This window comes from Prosopis cineraria, unplaced genomic scaffold, assembly GCF_029017545.1.
Source record: "Prosopis cineraria cultivar Desert tree isolate PC_DT_omini unplaced genomic scaffold, ASM2901754v1 PC10, whole genome shotgun sequence".
NCBI classification, from domain to species: domain Eukaryota; kingdom Viridiplantae; phylum Streptophyta; class Magnoliopsida; order Fabales; family Fabaceae; genus Prosopis; species Prosopis cineraria.
In genome coordinates, this window is record NW_026555341.1 from 3,883,808 (window position 1) to 3,904,059 (window position 20,252).

Sequence of the window (20,252 nt, forward strand, 5' to 3'; positions counted from 1 at the left end):
CATAGTCGGGTTACAACCACACAATACAATTAATTATGAAAAACGATAACTTTAATCATATTTCATCACATGATCATAATTATGTTTTAAAGGCATATTCAATAATACCATGAGAGTAAAAAAATGAATCCCTTACTAGAATAGGTAAGTTTTAGCCAAAAAGAGGAGTCACATGCTCAAATTTACAAAATAAATGCTTCTAAGTTGGCAATTATATACATTAAATAAAAAATAAAGTTCTACATTACAATGGCATTCCACACACGAATACTAAGCCTCAGGTGCTTCTCCGACAGAGCTCTTTCCTAAAAAATTATTAATCACATGGCATAAGACATGAGGTCTCAGTAACTAGGTCTAAAATGCCATGATGCATATAATTAATCATGCAGATTATTAAGTTGGCAAGTAAATACATTTTCAAAACGCTTAATGTTTTAATTTACAAATACAATTATGCATGACATTACCTTATCACCTCCACACACCATGCTCGATAGTCTAGCTCACCTAACTAAAGGTAGGTTAGTTCAAGCCACACATGCCACTTATTGGGCCCAATGGAGGCATACTACATGGTAATTTATGATCCAACACACAAACTCCTAACCATGCACCATTAGTCATATGAATCAAACACTTTCTAATACATAAATGGTCAAAACACATCATATCATGTTTTCAAGTACACAACTTTAATCCAAACATATTTGTAACACAATTTAGTCCTACTTAACAACACAATTTCCAAACACACACATTTATAACACAATTATTCACAAAAAACATTGACATAGTCAATAACAAGTCATACACTATAACAAGATAGAAGTGGTTACCTTTACTCTTAGCAAGTAAAGTTTCCCTAACACACGAATGACCACCCTCTATGGTGTTAACAATAAAATCTACACAATACTTAAACACTAATTACATACTAATCATAAAGTTATGTTAATTAATCTCATTAACCTTAATATCTCCCATGCACATTAATCATGATACTTAAACTTGTCAATCCTCCTTGTACTCTTCATTCATAGATTCAATCTCTATATTTCACAAAACAAAAAAGATCATCACAACATGTAACTTCTAAATTTAAGGTTTCAAATTTAATCATTCCATAGCCACAAACAACATCAAAACCACCTAAACAACTTTCATTTAACCTTAAATAGCACTTTAAATTCAAGTTCAAGGGCAAGGCAACTCTAAAAATAGAACCCTAGAATTAAACATTGAATAAACTACTTAAAAGAGGAGATTAGAAGATATAATGAAGATTAAACAAGCTTACCTTAATGATTTGAAACCTTAAATTTTTGCCTTAGGGTTGGGAACCTTAAACCTTAACAATGCCTCTAAAAAATCACCCACACACTCTTAAAATCTCACTGAATTTGCACCTGTCATGAAGATAGACTAATAAAATAGGTTTTTATGTCATACGCTGCAATGAACGCATCATTCGCTATGATGCATGACACAAAAATGGTGTACTTCATTTACAACCCATTATTTGGGTCCCATTCGGCTCAAAACTTAATTAAGACCCTATATAATATCTATACAGACTCTAGGCCTATTTTAGCTCATTATTAAGTACCTAAACCATCGATAAACCTCAATTATACTCAAACACAATTCATTTCCTTAATAAAATCTCAAATTAATCAATTTAAATTCCTCAATAATTCCACAAATTAATTTCCTAATAAAAACTAAGATATTACAATGCATGGCACATGTGTGTAAAGGAAATACTAATTTGAAATAGAGAAAACCCAATTTTAGTTCCTATACTTTGCACAAGTTTTGATATAAGTCATTATACTTTTTGTTGTTGTTATAGGTCTCTATAATTTTTTTTGTTTATAAAGTTAGTTCTTTTAATACTGAAGTGGCATTAAAGTGTTAAATTTACTTATATATCATGAATAGTGTTAATTGAGATGTGAGATGTCAAAATAGTGATGAGTTGACATAATGATTTAGATTTAGAAGATTGGGGGGGGAAGAAAATAGAGCTCATCAGCATTATGGTTGTTTGGAGCCGTAACAACAACTCCTTTTCATCATGAAAGTTGAGCTTGAACAACTCACCATATCTATACTTGATGACTCAAGTGTTAGCAAAGTTTTGAGGGATGCTAATTTTTCCAGTCCCTACTGTCACTTTAAATTCAATTGGATTAGGAACTCAGCTGAAGATGGTGATGCCGCTGGTTGTACTTAGTCGAAACATAATTTATACATAAATCCCAAGCTACAATCAGTACTGCAAACGGTTAACACAGTAAAAAGAATTACTGATATATTATGTTGAGGTCAAAGAAGAGGAATTTGATCTTGGCGGGTGAATTTGAGACAGAGTTAGTAATGAAACAGCTGTTGAAAAAAATTGAGATAAGGAGTTTCCATGCCAGAGATGCTTGTGTCATGTACTTCTAGTGGTGTATACAAATCCACATATTTTTTATTAATTATTTTAGAGGGAAACAATCGCTGCTGGTATCATATACAGCCACATGCTTGTGTTCTTTATTAATTAAAAATAAGGGGAAAATTGTTGCTTGTAACAAGGATAAAAATTAATGCTTCTAATGATATTATATCTTCTTTATGCTTGTATCATATATAAGTATGGCTTTCATCAGACATTTCTTTTTCAACCCTCACAACTCTCCCACTCTATCTTTCATTCTTGTACTCAATAGGCTAAATTGAAGAAGATGATCCTATTCACCAGAGTTCTATACTCAAACTTCATCTTTTGTGGTTTTGCCCTAAACCTTCCCTTTTTTTGTTGAAGATTATTTAAATCTCTGTTTTCCTTCCCCTTAATCTTCTGAATCATCATGCTAACTCACCACTATTTTAACATCTTAGCATCTCAATTAACATTGTTAGTGACATATAAGCAAATTTAATACCATTAATGCCACCTCAATATTAGAGGGACTAACTTTGCAAAAAAAAAAGGAACCTAGAACAATAACAAAAAAATACAAAGATTTATACCAAAACTCTTACAAAGTATAGGGAGCAAAAGTTGTGTTTTTCCTTTAAAATATAATAATTAATGCAACTAACGATAGATTGGTGTGTGTGATGCTCAGATACTGATACGTGTATTGGATATGATACGTATCCCATACTCAATACTTTCATTTTTAAAAATATAGGATGCATATATAGTCCAGTAAAATATTAAAAGTATAATTTTAATTTAAAAAATCCATAGTAGCATATATTTATAATCCTATAAAATAATATCAAGCAAAACACAATCATTACTTTTATTTTTATTCTATTCGTACATAATTGCCTATTACCTAATCTCTGCTGATAGTTTCCCACCTAGAGTTTAAATGCCAAGAATTATATTCCTACATTTTTATAATTAAAAAAGTATAATTTTTGTCTTTTTATAATGTCTAAAACTTATTTTTGAAGGAAAATATAATCTTTGATTTTAAAAGTAAATCATAAAAATATATTAGGAATAAAAAAGATTAATATCGCAATATTTAACAAAATTTAATTCCTTAAAAATAGTCTTAAAGTATCACTTTTAAAGTATTAACTCGCAATCTAGCAGTATCAGATGAGTATCAAAAATAAAAAATTTTAAAATTAAGAATAGCATTTTAATACTTTGTAGATATGTATTGAAGAAATACCTGTGAGTATCGGTATGATATTGATACTGATACACGAGACAATGTGAAGTATCAGTGTTCTATAATCGGTGTTATGGGAGTGCATTCTGGAGCGATTACATCATATCGTGCTTTGTATTTAAAATGGAAAAGGTATATACATTAATTTCAAAAAATATAAAACTGGTGCTCCATTTAAATGTTAATTGGGCCGAATGATTGAAACAAACATAATGAAGCACTCACTTTTCGTTTCATTTTGATGGATTATATATATGTCAGGAGATCAAACTCAATATATACTCGTCACGCAATTAAAATTTAGTTAGTTGCTCTCCAAGAAAAAGAAGAAGAAGAAGAAGAAGAATTTACTTTCCATGATTGACATAGCCGTAAGCATAAATTATTTATTATTGCCAGCTGAACATGATTTAAATGATTGCATGTCCTTGAATTAAGGCTGGCTGTTATAACTGAAAGGTGAAATTAGAACATCACCAAACAAGGGCATAAAACTCCAATAATAGTACAGTAAAATTACTTCGGACTCTGCGAGACACCCCGGTTCTGATTTATTTATCATTTTAGTTGTTGAACAATCAAATACCTATAAACTTGATATTGGTTTAATTGCCAATGTTTAAAAATATAAAATATTTTTAATCGAATCTTATCTTTAATAAAATAATTATTTATTTATTAATTAATTTTATCTTTTTATATTTATCTTTATTAAACACCTTATAATAAATATAAAGTCTCTATTGATAGAGGTACTTTAAAAAAAAGACAATGATTGTACTTTAAACGATTAAAAATATCTTATAATTTTGAACATCTAACTCCTTCAAAAATATTTTATATTTTTTTAACAGAAAAAGTACCTGTTAAGTTTTTTAAATTTAAAATTAATAGGTTAAATGTGGATGGTAAATGAGATGTTGTTGTTCTTGTTAGTTGTCAGATGGATGAAAATAAAGGATAGGTTGCATTATTCATAAATGTAATGTAGATGGCCGTTTAAAACGACAGCAGAGGTTTGGGATAGAATCAATGATTAAAAAACTAAATCAAATTAGGCGGTTGAACTGGTTGACAAGCAAACATTTTGATCAAATTGAAAAAACTGTTTAAGGGATTGGGCTAAATTTGGTCACTTTGAATTGAGGGTTGAATTGAATTTGGTTTTTAAAAATCGGACTATTGAAAAAGGTTCCTTTTTAAATTTTTTGTCAAATTTTTTTAAAAAATGATTAATTTTTTTAATCATTTGGTATTATATTATATCATGTGATTTATTAAGTTATGATAAATTTAAAAAATTTAATTTAATTTTTAAATTAAGTAACAATTTTATATTTATTTCTTATATTTAAATTATTATATACATATATAATTTTTTAATTTAATTATTATGTAATCGAATTGACTATTAATTTAATTCGGTTGGACCATATAAACCGTAAATCATTAACTTTTTTAATCGATCTGATTTTAAAAATCTTAGATAGAACACAATTTGTGTGAAAATAGAGACGTGATAAAATTTTTGTTAACCTTAAAACTTAGGATAGATAGGTTGTATTATTTATAAATTTAATTTAAAAAAATACATTTTTCCGTTACAAAAAAGAGAGACGTTGATTGTAATAATTTTGAGTGTGAGTAAAAGGAGAGGACCATCAAATGGCAAAATGCATAGTTTAGACGAAAGGCATAAACTTTAATGATGCGAAAAAGGGCGTAAAGAAAAAGAGAAGGTCCAATAAACAAAGGACAGTATGGTCTTTTGGGTAGTGGTGGGGTGGGGTCCAGACAAAAGGAGAGAAGGGAATAAAGGCGAGCGAGGGAACATCGTGGGCTTGGGCGTGGGCTTGTCCCACCCCCACCCCAACGCTAGGGAGGGTTGGTGATTCAATGCCACAACCACGAACTGGTAATCGTGACATGGGAAAACCTAGAGGCACGCCCCGTCACAAACTTGCCACGTGGAAAGACCTATATGGCTTACTTTAGTTCTTGGGACGCAACACTTGCAGCGAATTCCACATTCCACAATTGCTCTCTTCATGATTTTTATTTAGTTTGGCTAAAAATACGAACTTTTTTTTTTTATATTATTTTTAAGTATAAAGCAGTAAGGCCGAGAGTGGCCTGTCAACGCAGATTTAACGGCATCAAGATAGAATTTGTGCCTTGCCCTTGTTCCCATGAAAGAGATAAATTATATGAATGGACGATAAAGGACTTCAATGTACAGTATAGCCCTTTTGCTTTTTGACAACGAATATATCTCTAATAGATCTGTGAGGCCAGTCACCCGTAATGATTCTACATCTCGAAAAGCAGACAACAAAGCTCGTTGTCACTGCCACGTTTCATTCCCTTCACCATTAATCTATTGCTTTACTCCACCGTAAATATGAATTTTAATACGCAAATTTACATTTTATAATGTCATAACTCATCATAGTCAATTAGTCATCGATCTGATCTTTCCGGGGGAAGCCCATAGCGTAACAAGGCTGAAAAAAACTGAAACATCGTCTATCATCTGAGTCTGCCTCCTCTCCTTTTAATATTTATACTTTATCTGTTTTGGACTTTTGCCTTTTATTATTTCTGCTCGCTCACCCTCTCTTTGCAGTTTTGCACGTCACTTTCTTGAGCTTTCTCTCTCCCTCTCTCTCTTTCTGCGACTCCCTTCCTCATGTGGGGACAAGGATGAAGGGAACACAGAGCTTATTCTCTCTCCTTGCATCTCCCTTCTTCATCTTTTCAAGACTATGATCTCTTTGCGTCTCCGAATACTGCTCCATAGTGAACCGAGCGAATAGAAATACATGAAAAGTAAAAAAAACTCTGGCTTCTGCTGATGAAATGTTTCGACTCTCAACATCCATCTAGATCTCATGCCAAAACAAGTTTCCTTTCCCCAGCCCACGTTCCGAGCTGGGAAAGGAAAAACTAGAGATGAATCGGGCTGGAGAAAAGGGAATAAGCGAAAACCAGGATAATGCACCATGAAAGCTCATCATTTGAGCTTTTTTTTTATCGTCTCATTGTTTCTGTCCCTCGTCGTGCCAACTGCAAAAGGGGTCAATGCCACCCAATTCCGCACCGTCAATGAATCTCAGTCAAGAAGAATTCTGCACCAACCTTTGTTTCCGGCGACGTCTGCTCGACCACCAGCCACCGACTCGCCTCCGCCACCGCCACCTTATACTACTCCACCTTCTCCCAACACCGACATTCCCTTCTTTCATGAGTATCCTGCAGGGCCACCTCCAAATCAGAATCAGCCACCACCTTCAGTTCCCAACGGCACAATTGCAAACCCAACGGCAACACAGCCGACCAAGCCAACAAAGAAAGTCGCAATTGCAATCTCGGTCGGAATTGTCACGCTTGGCATGCTCTCAGCCCTTGCGTTCTTCTTGTACAGGCATCGGGTGAGGCAACCGATCGAGACCCAGAAGCTCGTTGGTGGGAATTCTCAGAGGATTCCAGACGATCCGAGGGTGCCACCATCGAGCTTTCTCTACATTGGAACCGTGGAACCGGGCCGAACGTCGGTGATGGAGCCGAGTGAGACCAATGGAGCAAACAGGTCCCCTTATCACAAGCTCAATTCTATTAAGCGATCTGAACGATACCGTCCCAGTCCTGAATTGCAGCCATTGCCGATGTTGAGTAAGCCTCCAGATGAGAGTCACCCACCAGCGGCGTCTTCATCATCCTCCGACGACGAGGAAAGTCACGAGACGGTGTTTCATTCCCCACAGGGGTCATCATTGAGTTACGAGGATAGCTATTACACCCCTGTTTCGCGTCATAGTTCTTTGGCTAATGGTGGCCCTGCGCGTTCTGCCAGGAGTGAGACGTATTCCGCTACTTCAGTCCCTTATTCAAAGAGAACTTCACCGAAATCTCGGGTTTCAGCTACATCGCCGGATATTAGGCAAGTCATGATCCCACCAACTAAGCCCATTCTGTCTGTTACGGCACCTGCTCCGCCACCGCCGGCACTACCACTTTCACAACCGTATCAGCATCTGGACAAAGAAGTGACCAACGGTCCTTCCAGAAGACCGAAATTCTCAGCGCCTCCGCCAGCGCCTGATTTGACGCGTCTTCATTCAACCAACAGCGCACCCCAAAACACATCAAGGACTTTCCTCCATCCTCCCCCTCCCCCTCCTCCGCCTCCGCCACCGCCACCTCCACCGCCTCCACCACGGCAATTGACGCCACGGAAGACTGGGTCTCCAGCAATCAGTATGTCCTCTTCCTCTGCATCAAGGCACCAACAATCTTGCTCTCCAAACCATGGAGCCGGTTCTGCTAATGGTGCAACAAAACCTTTAGAAAATGGTGATAAAAGTCTCAGCTCTTCTGGGAGGCTTGAAGCCGATGACATAGAAGGAGCAAAACCTAAGTTAAAGGCTCTGCATTGGGACAAAGTACGTGCGACCTCAGACCGCGCTACGGTGTGGGACCAACTAAAATCAAGCTCATTTCAGTAAGCAAAAGTGTAAAACTATCAGCTAAGGGAATTTTGGAGCAGTGAGAGTATGAATAGAACTGAATTAATATTCAATTGTTTTGTAGATTAAATGAGGACATGATGGAAACCTTGTTTGGCTGCAATTCCACGAATCCCGCCCCTAAAGAGCCCATTCGAAGATCAGTTCTTCCACCAGCTGAAAAAGAAAACAGAGTGTTAGACGCTAAGAAGTCTCAGAACATAGCTATACTACTGAGGGCACTGAATGTGACAAGAGATGAGGTGTCTGACGCCCTTCAAAATGGTGAGTTAGTTAATTCAGTCCTTTCCACTTATAGCCACCAGTCACACTTCAGACCTTGTTTGCGCGATAGAGGTAAAAGCCAAAATTTCTAGTTTGCTTACAACATGTGGAAGTGAGTGGTTCTTGACTGTATAGTGATAGGGCTCACCAAGCCAAAGAATCGATTTTGCGGCTTAACTTTTTGGAACACTCATGGCCTATTTGTGATTGGCTGGCATGTGCATTCTAAGCGAAAACGTGCATATCAATCACTCGTGCATTCTAAGGGGGAAAAAATGACATCTAAGATATTTAAAATAATAGACAATGTACACATATGTTTTATGGCTAAATTTGGTCGCATAGCAAACATCATGAGTGGTGATGATTTTATGTAGGGAATCCTGAAGCCTTGGGTGCTGAGCTTTTGGAAACTTTGGTAAAAATGGCTCCCACTAAGGAGGAAGAAATAAAACTAAAAAACTATGGCGGTGACCTCTCAAAACTAGGGTCAGCTGAAAGATTTCTTAAAACAGTGCTTGATATCCCGTTTGCCTTCAAAAGAGTTGAAGCCATGCTTTACAGAGCCAACTTTGATGCGGAAGTTAACTACCTGAGGAAGTCTTTTCAAACCCTTGAGGTATTAATAGCTGAAGTCATTTTCTTGTATATTCATCTCTTGTTTCAAGATATATATATATATATATATATATTTACTATTAACCCTATATAAACTAGTCGCTCCGTTGTTAATATTTCTCAGGTAGCAAGTGAGGAATTGAAAAATAGCCGGTTGTTCCTCAAACTCCTTGAAGCTGTTCTCAAGACAGGAAACAGAATGAATGTGGGCACCAATCGAGGTGATGCTAAAGCCTTTAAGCTGGACACGCTTTTAAAACTTGCAGACATAAAGGGAACGGATGGAAAGACTACATTACTTCACTTTGTGGTTCAAGAGATCATTAGAGCTGAAGGTGTAAATGGTGATTCTGCACATGAAAATGTTCAGAACCAAGTGAATTCCAAGTTCAATGAGGATGACTTCAAGAAGAAAGGATTGCAAGTTGTGGCTGGGCTCGGTAGGGACCTCAGCAATGTCAAAAAAGCAGCAGGAATGGATTCTGATGTCCTAAGCAGCTACGTCTCAAAACTTGAAAAGGGTCTTGAAAAAGTGAGAGTAGCTTTGCAGTGTGAGAAGCCAGATATGCAAGGGAATTTCTTCCACTCCACGAAGCTATTTCTGGAAAACGCTGAAGAGGAAATCACTAGAATTAAGGCTGATGAACTGAAGGCCTTATTTCTTGTGAAGGAAGTTACAGAATACTTTCACGGGGATGCAGCCAAGGAAGAAGCCCACCCTTTCAGAATCTTTATGATTGTCAGGGATTTCCTAAATATTTTGGACCAGGTGTGCAAGGAAGTGGGAAGGATGCAGCAGGATAAAGCTGTGATCGGTTCTTCCAGATCCTTCCGGATAACTGCAAATGCATCGTTGCCAGTTCTAAACAGGTACAATGTGAGACAAGATGGAAGTTCAGATGAAGAAAGCTCATCACCCTAGCGTTGTGAACGCGGAGCAGTTTCGGAGGACAGCATTGAAAGTAAACAAATGTCGTCCCACTCGTAATTGCCTACATTTCAGAATCAGATTCATTCAGTATAGAAACTTTAAGGAGAGTATTTTCAATGCCAAGAGAATCCATATTCCACCCGTGAGTAATGTAAAAGAAAGATAGCTTTATCCATCAAATGTCGGGCACATGGATCCTTGAGATTGAACATCAATCAGTTCAAAGCATACTGAGACCATAATAATTTGCACACTGACCACCATCTGAGGCTGGATTGGATTTCCTGATAGCAAGTGAAAGAGACGCGTCCTTTTCCCCCTCCATTCCACGACACGCCATGGTTTTGATTAGATCAGAGTCCCACACATTTTCCATATTACAGACTTTTTTGGCTTTAACCAAGAGGTTCTTATATGTATTTTTTAAATCAATTATTTGCAATAATAGCAATTTTGCAAGCAGCTTTTGTGTCTGCGCTAATGCGACCATGCCTAGCATTTAAATCAACCAAGCGTTTAATTTGACAGGACATTGAAACCGAGAGTGACGACCAGAAACTGTCTGTGAAAATGACACAATGAAAAGGTTCTGCAACTCATACCAAATGCAGTGGTTCTCGGATGTAAAGACGAAACAGCAACCGCACTACTGGTAAATAAACCAAGTTTCGAGAAGGGTAAAACATACTGAAAGAATAAGGTTCGTTTGAAAATCAGCGTGATATAATTGATTATAAAAAAAAATTAAGATTAAAAGTTATTTTTATTCTTAAACTATATTTAAAAAGGTTGTCTCTAAATTTAATTAAGTCAATTCTGTTCTTTAATTTTAAAGATTTTATCTTTTATTATTTTAATGTTAAAAACACTCAATGTCCATTGATCATTAGTAGGTTTTACTATTTTTAAATATTTTTTATAAAATTAAGGGTTATTTTTGCTCTTCAACTTCTTTTTGAAGAGTCATTTTTGCCTTTTAATTCAAATATTTTATAATAAAAATATTAAAAATATAATGTTGGACTTACTAACAATCATCTAATGGTGAAAAAATGATAGAATGATGAGAAAGAAAGTATTTAATGTTGAGAGATAAAATTAACCTATAATTGAATTTAAAAGCATTTGTGACCTTTCGTGTATAGTTCAGAGATAAAAATGACTGTTAACCCAACACATTAATTAATATGATTGATTTGAATTATAATTGATTATATTATAATGAAAATATGTTTGGATATAATTTTTTAAAAATTGATTTTGATAAAATTAAATATATTCGGATGACTTAGTTTGAATTAATTTTAGGTGTGCAAATTACAATAAAAAACATTGCTTTTGAAAATGAAAATGTTGATAAAGTTGTATATAATATTAAATTCATTCAACTTTATTTAACAAGATATATTAATTAATTATGAAAATTATATTTAAAAACAATATTAAAAATAAAAGAATCTTTTACAATTTCAATCATTAACATTATAATATAATATTTTATTTAGAGATGGGGTCTTGGTATTATATTATAATATCAAAACCCCGTATTGTTACAGGAAGCTTAAGAATGAGAATTTGAAATGGTGAAACGGAAGTGGGAGATGGTAGGAGGATGAGTTGTGCATACATTCACTAAAGAGAAGTTATCAAATATTACGCGGTATATTAATAATTTAATTTAATTGATGTAAAAATAAATAATAAATGCATATGATGGTAAAATTGAAAACATGGTTAACACATCTATGTTTTATACTCTAGTTAATATCATCCTTGTATAAAAAATACCTTGATCAAGTTACACCTCGCGCTAAATAAATAAATAAAATATGAGAATTTTGGCAAGTTTATATAAGATGTGAAAGCATATATTTGACAAAAACAGAAGTTTTATTTTCACACGAAAAAGAAAACCAAAGAGCATGGCATTACTGAAAGATAACAATCTTCAAGGGTATATTTGACAAGTGAGTATTTCTAACAAATAATAAATACAAATAATAATAGAATTGAAATTCAAAAATACTTCCCAGCTTAAGCCAAAACTTGGCTTGGAGTCAAATAATTAATTATGAGCAAATAGGAGTGTTTGGGTATTTTTTGCCCAAACCATGGTTTTGCCTGAAATAATTGATTTTTTTTGTATCCAAACAACTACTAAGAATGTGAGAACGCCATTTCTATGATTTCTAATGTATGAAAGCAGCAATGGCTGCTTGTTTTTATAAAAACTTACCTGGAATTGCCAATGGATCGTCAAAACTTCGTCAGTTCGTCTTACGTTCTTCTTTCGGTTGCTTATTCCTAAATTCGATCAGCATTTTTCGCTGGGTAAATCTTTATCCACATTCCACTCTTTCACAGTGAAGACAACGAAACCCGTGACCTCAAACAACTACTCTGCCATAGTATCCGTATGCACATGCGGTTATTTTTCGAGGAAACTTCATGCAATTTAGTTTTGGCTCAAGGACTCAACTTTACATGCGGTGAACATTCTAAATTCAATAAAAGTCAATTACATGCTCTACGTTAAAATTTTTTTCATCCATCATCGTACCCTTTTTTTTTATTTTTTTATCATTAACAAGCCTCACATTATATTTTTTACATATTTTTTATTATAAAATATTTAAGTTCATGATGCTTATTAAATTTTCAAATAAAGGATAAAAATAATTCTTAACTCAATATTTTATAATAAAAATATTTTAAAAATATAATGTGAAATCCACTAACGATGAAGACATGGTGAGTTAATGTTAAGAGTATCAGGAGAGAGAATTTATAATGTTGAGAGACATAAAAATAGACCTTTATTTAAGTTTAAAATGTTCATTGACCCTTAAGATAAAATTATGGAATAAAAATAAATTTTTATTATTTAATTTTTAACTCAGAATATATAAAAGTTGCGTCGTTAGATTATCCTACCATAGATTATTATTCACCCCGGCGCACAATTTTGATTTCGGCTATGAAATGCCTCCCAGTTGGAATTCAACAGTTTTGGTCCAAAAAGGAGTAAAGAAAGCGTTATATTCACAAGAATGGAAGATTCTAAAATAAGAAAAGTTATCATGTATATTTTTAATATGAACAGTGGTAATAACTTCTAAAATAAAAAATTGATTGCTTAAATTTTAATTTAATTTAAATTTTTAAAATATTTTTTCTTAATATGTACGAGGTACCAATTTCTAACATAAAAATAGTTATTTATGCGCGTAGAAACAAATTCTAAAACAAAACATGTGTTTTGGATTCTTAATTTGTATGGTATAAAAATTTAAATAATAAAATAAAATATTTATATTTGAGTATAACTAGGGGTAGTAAATTCTAGCATAAAATAAATTATTATTTATATTTTTACATAAATAAATTATTATTTACTTCTATTTTTTAAATACAAAAAATATTATTTGTCTTTAGCGGTGAATAAAAATTATAGTTATTTGTAATTTCATTATGGCATTGTTTATGTAATTCTATTTGACAGTTCTTAAACGCTATTGCTTTTTATTTGTAATTATTTATATAAAACGATGCAGAAAAAATGAGATGGATAGTCGTTGAGAAACTTAAGGGACATAAAATGATCCAGACATGACCCACGTTAATAATTCTTGAGCATCACATAATCACGGTGGATAGCTCAGCCAGAAAAGACGAGACCCCGTGAAAGACGGCAGCTTGTTTACTCGATTCCTGTGATCATACATAACGATCTTACGTGCTTCCAGCTATGGGCTGATGTTTGGTTGAGATATTACTAAATTAAATAATTATCCAGCACTTGCGCAAGGAATTGGAATCAGTGTTTTCAGCTCTGGGCTCATGTTGATGATCTTGAGATTGTACAAAATGAGGGCGGAGATGAAGACGAAAATAGAGTATAGAGATTGTACTTGCGTCTTATAAATTATATAAGAATATTTAAAATCAATTTTTTTTACTGAATTGTAAATTCAATGGATAGAAGATATCTCTTGAACCTTAACGGCTCACTACGGTTAACAATCTATATATCTTTAAATCAACTCTTTTTAATGAAATTGTAAATTTAAAACTGAAAAAAGTCTAGTCCTCATGAACCCAGAAAAGTCGATCCCTGCTCCTACTTGGCATGGAGCAATTCTAGCGGAAGGCGCACAGCTGTCCAGAACTCAAGTTATTGATTGTTAGGTGAAAATTTTAGGACTTCTTTTCTACCAAAACAAAAAAAAAAAAGGACAACTTGTTAATTTTTTAATTAAAAACATATCACATGACTATATATATTTTCTATGACATCATGTCTGATTGAATTTGCTTGAAAGAAAGAATTATATATTATAGTTTTTTTTTTAATTAACTTATTTACATAAGTTTGCCAAAGTTTCATCCTCAAAAGAATTTCGAACACAACAGATGAAGGAGGCGAAAATAAATTGAGACAAAATGCTTCTCAGCTTCATAAATTTTAAGGAGAATTACATTCAAGAATCACTCAAAAAAATTATATACAAACAAGAATTAATACAAAATAAATTATTGTTAAAATGGGAAGGTAATTTATTTTTTTTAAATAGGATTCATTATTAATCCTCATTTGTAAATAATTTGTTTGAGTACTTTTTTAAATTTTATTGAGAATTTGAGATGCAGAAGAGCAACACTATAAATCCTCTCAGGAGGACTCTCCTAACCCAAGAACGAGACAAACATCAAATGTACAACGCGAAGAAGGTTCTCTGCCAACTGCGTCTTTGCTTCCACAAAACTCGCGATCATTGTTTTTGAAAGAATGGTGCTAGCGCAACGCCCTTAGTTCTCAAGATTTTTTCTACCAGTATTCTCCACCTAACTTCATCTTTCTTGCTTTGTTTTGATATTCTCTCCTTAAAGTTCCTGAAATGACGGGATTTATCAAAAAGTAGGTAAATATTTGAGCTGCATCATCAAGTAAAATCTCAAGTTCAGATAGACATTGTATGTTACCTGCACAAAGGAACTCTACAGTTATCTGGATCGGCACATATTCGAGAGTGCAACTCCAATAGCTGCCACATCCGTTTGCAATGATTGCAACCACCAGGGACTCTCAACTTACAGGAAGCAAAATGACGGACAAGCAATTCTAAGCACTTGCAGGCTGCAAAACTACACGGCGCTTGGTTTTCTTTGAAGTCTTTGTCATGTGGTCCAATGGTTCGACAACCATCTCTATATATGTGAACCAGAGCTTCCATTGCCTCGTATAATTGAAGATAAATTTTCTTCTCATTCATTTTTCTTATCCTCTCCTTTGTGCTCTGATAATCAATCAATTCATTTAACAGCATTTAGAGAATTAATTCCATGAGTTTCCACTTTGCAAGTTCAAATGATGGGATTAGACCAAAAAAAAAATAGAGAGAGAGCCTTACATTTTCTTCCTCAATCAGAGACTCCAGAAGTTCCTTCTCAAGAGTTGGGTGGCTCTCTTTCATAGCCTTCCACCCTTCGGACTCAGAAACTGCTTTAAAATTTTTTAGGATGCGACGGTGACAAATGAGGATAAGGCGGGGAGCATCACATAGTAATGCAAGTTGAAACACATCAACCATAGTGTCGATGGTGAGGAAATTCGATTCTAGCTCCTGTTCACACTCGCGCTTCAAGTGGGGAACCGCAAATACATGTGACAGAACCAACAAATGTAACCCGAATTCCTTTATCTCTTCTTTCTCGTAACTATAAGAGAAAAGCCCATAAAAGTTTGGTGAATTTATCAATGTCAATTATGTATGACAAAAGTAACATGCATGAACATATAGAATTTTGTCCATAGCTATTAACGTGACAACTAAAATGATACCCCAATAACTCCGTAACTTCGGTCAGGGATGATGTCTCCCGGCCCTATTACGTATGATGGGCTTAATTGCCTCCTATTTTCTATTTACTGATCTATCTTGTACATTTATGTTTCTCAATAATTCCATCTCCCTTTACTAGAAACTAGTCCCTACTAATTGTCGTGTTCAACAAGTATTTGATGAGTGGGATTGTTAAGTGGAAGTGGATAGAAGAGGACTTTTTTTTTTTTTTTGGTTACCAGTAATAGAAGAGGACTTGACTAGGACAATCAAAAAAGTTAGTTGTACCTATAATCAGAAAATTTGGTTTCAGGGTAGCCCCTATCCCAAAGTTTGGAGCAATACGGAGGACTTCTACCTAATTTATTCAGAAAATTTGATATGGAGAATAGAATCTAGACATACCAGGAACAATACAAAAATCGAATGAAAACACGAACAGCGCCATGTGGAACCCCAGAAATTGAGATTGATTTCATATGACGATGACGTCTTGCTCGCTTAAGCATGCCTCTCATCACTGGAGAAGCCATGGCCTATCCATATAGTATGAAGTGAGTTACATCCACAACTTAACATCAAATGGGTTCATACTGACATGAAAACTTGAGGTTGTGTTTATTTCTACTAACCTTTTTTTTCCTTTGGCCAAAAAAGGGTCATTTCATTGTGGGAATAATCAGCTAATTAAACTAATTTGACGTCCCATAAATCACAAGGCAGGAGCAAATATTAAATGGAACATCATCTTAGTGCAACACAAATCGGAATGAACGGAACTTACAATAATATAAGAATGCGCGTAAATAATGCCACCATTATCAGTATTAATGAAAACATCTGCTTTATAACCTTCATCAAAAAGACGCTCCCACAAATCTCTTGTTGCTACGGAAACATAATTACGTCCTCTTGGCGGTGAATTTCTCATAATTACATCCTTGCAAGAACAACTGGCTACGACTGGATGGGGATGAGGAGGTGGAAGAGGAATCAATTTCTTTGTATCAGCCATCATGTCTTCAATTTAAGCTATAGTGCTGCACAGATAAATTAGATTAAGTCATCGATGATGGAACGTAATACCTCCACTCCGTACAGCATCACGGTCTAATCCATCAAATATAAGTCAGGTCCAATACGATCAAACAAGAAAATTACAACCGAAGCTCTAGAAATCACGGTGCTCATTGTCTTAAATCCTCTCAACCCATTTTCTGATGAAGTTTAAAAAATTGGTCCTTTCTCGACTTTCTCTCCATCTCTTCAATAAAACATACTAGAGCCCTGTTGAGACCAAAGGGTCCAGATTGCATGAAATTATATTATTTAACTTCTCCAGTAGATCCAGAAGGAGATAATGCAATCTAAATGTATTTTTTACGATGATTCGTTCTCATTAGCATGTCTCAATCGTGGACATGACGAAGACAACAGCATACTTTGTTCATACTGCCCATGTATAAATCAATATTTCTTATCAAGATGTATATATTCATTATATACTGTCCCAAAATTCTACCGATGCTAGAAGATGAATCTGATTGTCTTATCAGTTTGATTACGAAAGATTGGAAATTCTAACAAACGAAATTCAATTGAATCATCCAATTTGCGAAAAGATTTTGCATCCACAATCGTATTTAAATCAAAATGACTCTTGCCGACTGGGTAACGATTCCGAGCTTGAAATTGCAGAAAATAATCGATGCAATTTAACGAGTCAATATCAAATGGTTGAATGAAATAGAGAGAGATCAATCAAGTACCTTGTTTGAATTGTTCCTCTGTATTTGGAATATATGAAAGAGGGCAATGATGGTGAAAGATTAGATTTAAGAAGCAAAACTATGTCCACCACGACTCTCCCCCAAGGTCGCGCTTTCCTCTCAGTGACACCGCACTTGAAAACGATGACTTGTTTTCTTCCAACGACCGATTAACCAAAAATCTGAATAAACTTGTGATGCACGAGAGAGGAAGAGCGGGGCGAGAGGGTTTATGACGGCATGTTATCAGAGTTCGCCCCTATCTCTCCTTCTCTTCCTTCCTTCCATTTATGAATCGAGTTCTTCCGCAATGAGAATACCGCAAAAATCAATTTGAAAAAAATAAATTAAAATTACAACAGGAAAAAAAACTAAAAATTCACAATTTTAGCTGTTCCTCTTGTTACTGGAAACATCGCACAGACCAACACGTTTTTTTATTGAATCTGAGGCTTACACGTCTGACGGAGTTTGCTTGAAAACCATTGGGTCCGTTTGGATTTCAGTTGGGTATAATAGATTATGAAAATAATTGATTAAGTGATAGATTTTAATTATAATTGATTATGTTATAACGCAATTTGTTTGGATACTGTTTTTCTAAAATTAATTTTAACAGAATTGAATATATTTAGATAATTTAATCAAAATTAATTTTTACCTATATAAATTACTATATAATTTAATTTTTAAATATCAAATATTAATTTTTTAAATATACAAAGTTTAAATTTTATTAAGGAAAAAAAAAGGAAAAAGAAGAGAGTTTAATTTATTTTTATTAAATTATGTGCTTTTTTTGTAATTTTTTCCTGAGCTTGTTTTGTAATTTTCCCCAACATTTTTTACAAACGTTTACCAGGAAGCTGATCGAAGTAGCTTACGGTAAAACGCGCGTATGGGGTCAAATCGATTTTCATCTTTTCTGACCGTTTGGCTAATTTACTGAAATAATCGATTTTGGAGGGGGAAAATCAATTTTTTCCCCTATCCAAACACACTCATTGACGCACCTTTCTAACTGCCATAAATTAAATACTTTAAATTTTGCCGCTTCCATATATACACATGGGATCGAGCCAATATTTTAATTAAAAAAGAGTAAAATAGTGGATAAATGAAAATAAAATTTTTTTAAAATATCTAAATAATAATTTAATCTTTCAAAATATCATAATTCTTCTTCTGAAGTTTTTTAAAACTTTTTTGTCATTAATAAAATTATAAAAATTATTAAATTATCTTTGTTGAAAGTAAATGATTCACAAGTTTTGCTTAAATATTTACAACTTTTTTATATTTGTAATAATACAACAGCAAATCACAGTTTTAAATGTTTAATTCCTTATTTACTGTTGCATTATTGTAAATATAAAAAAATTTATAAATATTTAAATAAAACTTGTAAATCATTTATTTTTAATAAGAGCAATTTGATAATTTATCTAAACTCATTAATGACAAAAAAATTCAAAAACTTCAAAGGAATTATGACATTTTAAGAAATCAAATTATTACTTATATATTTTAAACAGATTTTATTGTCATTTTTTATAAAATAAATAAACAAAACACAGACATGTGAACATTATTAATTTTATTAGAAATTATGGTTTGTGTATTTTATCTGATGATGATTCATACCTAGCTAATTCGATTTAATGCAAATTGATTATACCGGCTATTGGGTAAAATATTGTTTTAATTAAAAAAAAAACTGCACCCAGTCGGTCAGCTGCATTATTTTTTTTTTGGCATCTCGTATTCACAATTCACGTTTTGCCTAACTCTCACGCAAAATGGCTGGGGTGTAGCCGAAAGTGCATGTCATAAATTAATAGGCAATTTTTTTTAAGAAATTGATGGCCGATCAATTTTGACAATGCAATAAAATGAACAAGTTGTGTGCCAGCACTATGCAAGTCGTAAACACGATGATAATTACATCTGATTGATTAATTGATTGATGCTGACTTCTAATTGAATGTTCATAGGCCAAAAAATAGAGCTGATGATATCATGATACCGATTTTTTCTATATCCTCGATATTTCAATGCCACGTATATGAAGTATTCCATGCGTTCCATTATGTATGTGCGTTCCCTTGTGTTGAAAGTCCAGCACTAAATTTTTGCAGGATTTTCTACAAAATGAAGCTAGGCCCAACAAAATAATATTCAAAATAAATTTAACTACTACTTCATTGAAAATGTGGAATGAGTATTTGTACTCTAATGACATGCACCAATACAACATAATCAACATCCAATATTAAACAACACTCAATATCAAATATTAAATTATTAATTACATATCTTATTTTTCTACACTCCCCTTCAAGTTGAAATCATAGAGATTTATGGTACCCAACTTGCCAAGGAATTTCTCATAGGGCTTTCTACCCAATGCTTTGGTGAAGATGTCTACTTCTTAATTCTTAAAGTAGATGTGCTTTAAATCTATCATTTTTTGTTGTAGCTTTTCTAGAACAAAATGACAATCGATTTCGATGTACTTAATCCTTTTATGAAACATAGGATTGTTGGCAATATGTATGGCAGCTTTGCTATCATAATAGACATTCATTGCCTTAGTAGAACTAATATTTAAATCT

At 33.6% G+C, this 20,252-nt stretch overlaps 2 protein-coding genes across 2 annotated transcripts; one reads left to right on the plus strand and one right to left on the minus strand.

Annotated features, from left to right (window-relative positions):
* Positions 1 to 6,306: 6,306 nt before the first annotated feature.
* On the plus strand, positions 6,307 to 10,487 carry LOC129322910 (formin-like protein 6). Its single transcript, XM_054969370.1, has 4 exons — positions 6,307 to 8,187; positions 8,277 to 8,476; positions 8,854 to 9,095; positions 9,219 to 10,487. The coding sequence occupies exons 1-4, from the start codon at positions 6,689 to 6,691 to the stop codon at positions 10,014 to 10,016; spliced, it is 2,739 nt and encodes a 912-aa protein (XP_054825345.1). The 5' UTR covers positions 6,307 to 6,688; the 3' UTR covers positions 10,017 to 10,487.
* Positions 10,488 to 14,712: 4,225 nt separating this feature from the next.
* LOC129321599 (BTB/POZ and TAZ domain-containing protein 4) lies at positions 14,713 to 18,099 on the minus strand. The gene is made up of 6 exons (XM_054967433.1): positions 17,638 to 18,099; positions 16,653 to 16,908; positions 16,274 to 16,404; positions 15,437 to 15,743; positions 15,009 to 15,322; positions 14,713 to 14,918 (listed from the first exon to the last, which is right to left on the minus strand). Exons 2-6 carry the CDS (start codon positions 16,884 to 16,886, stop codon positions 14,798 to 14,800), a joined length of 1,107 nt encoding a protein of 368 aa, XP_054823408.1. The 5' UTR covers positions 16,887 to 16,908; positions 17,638 to 18,099; the 3' UTR covers positions 14,713 to 14,797.
* Positions 18,100 to 20,252: the final 2,153 nt, after the last annotated feature.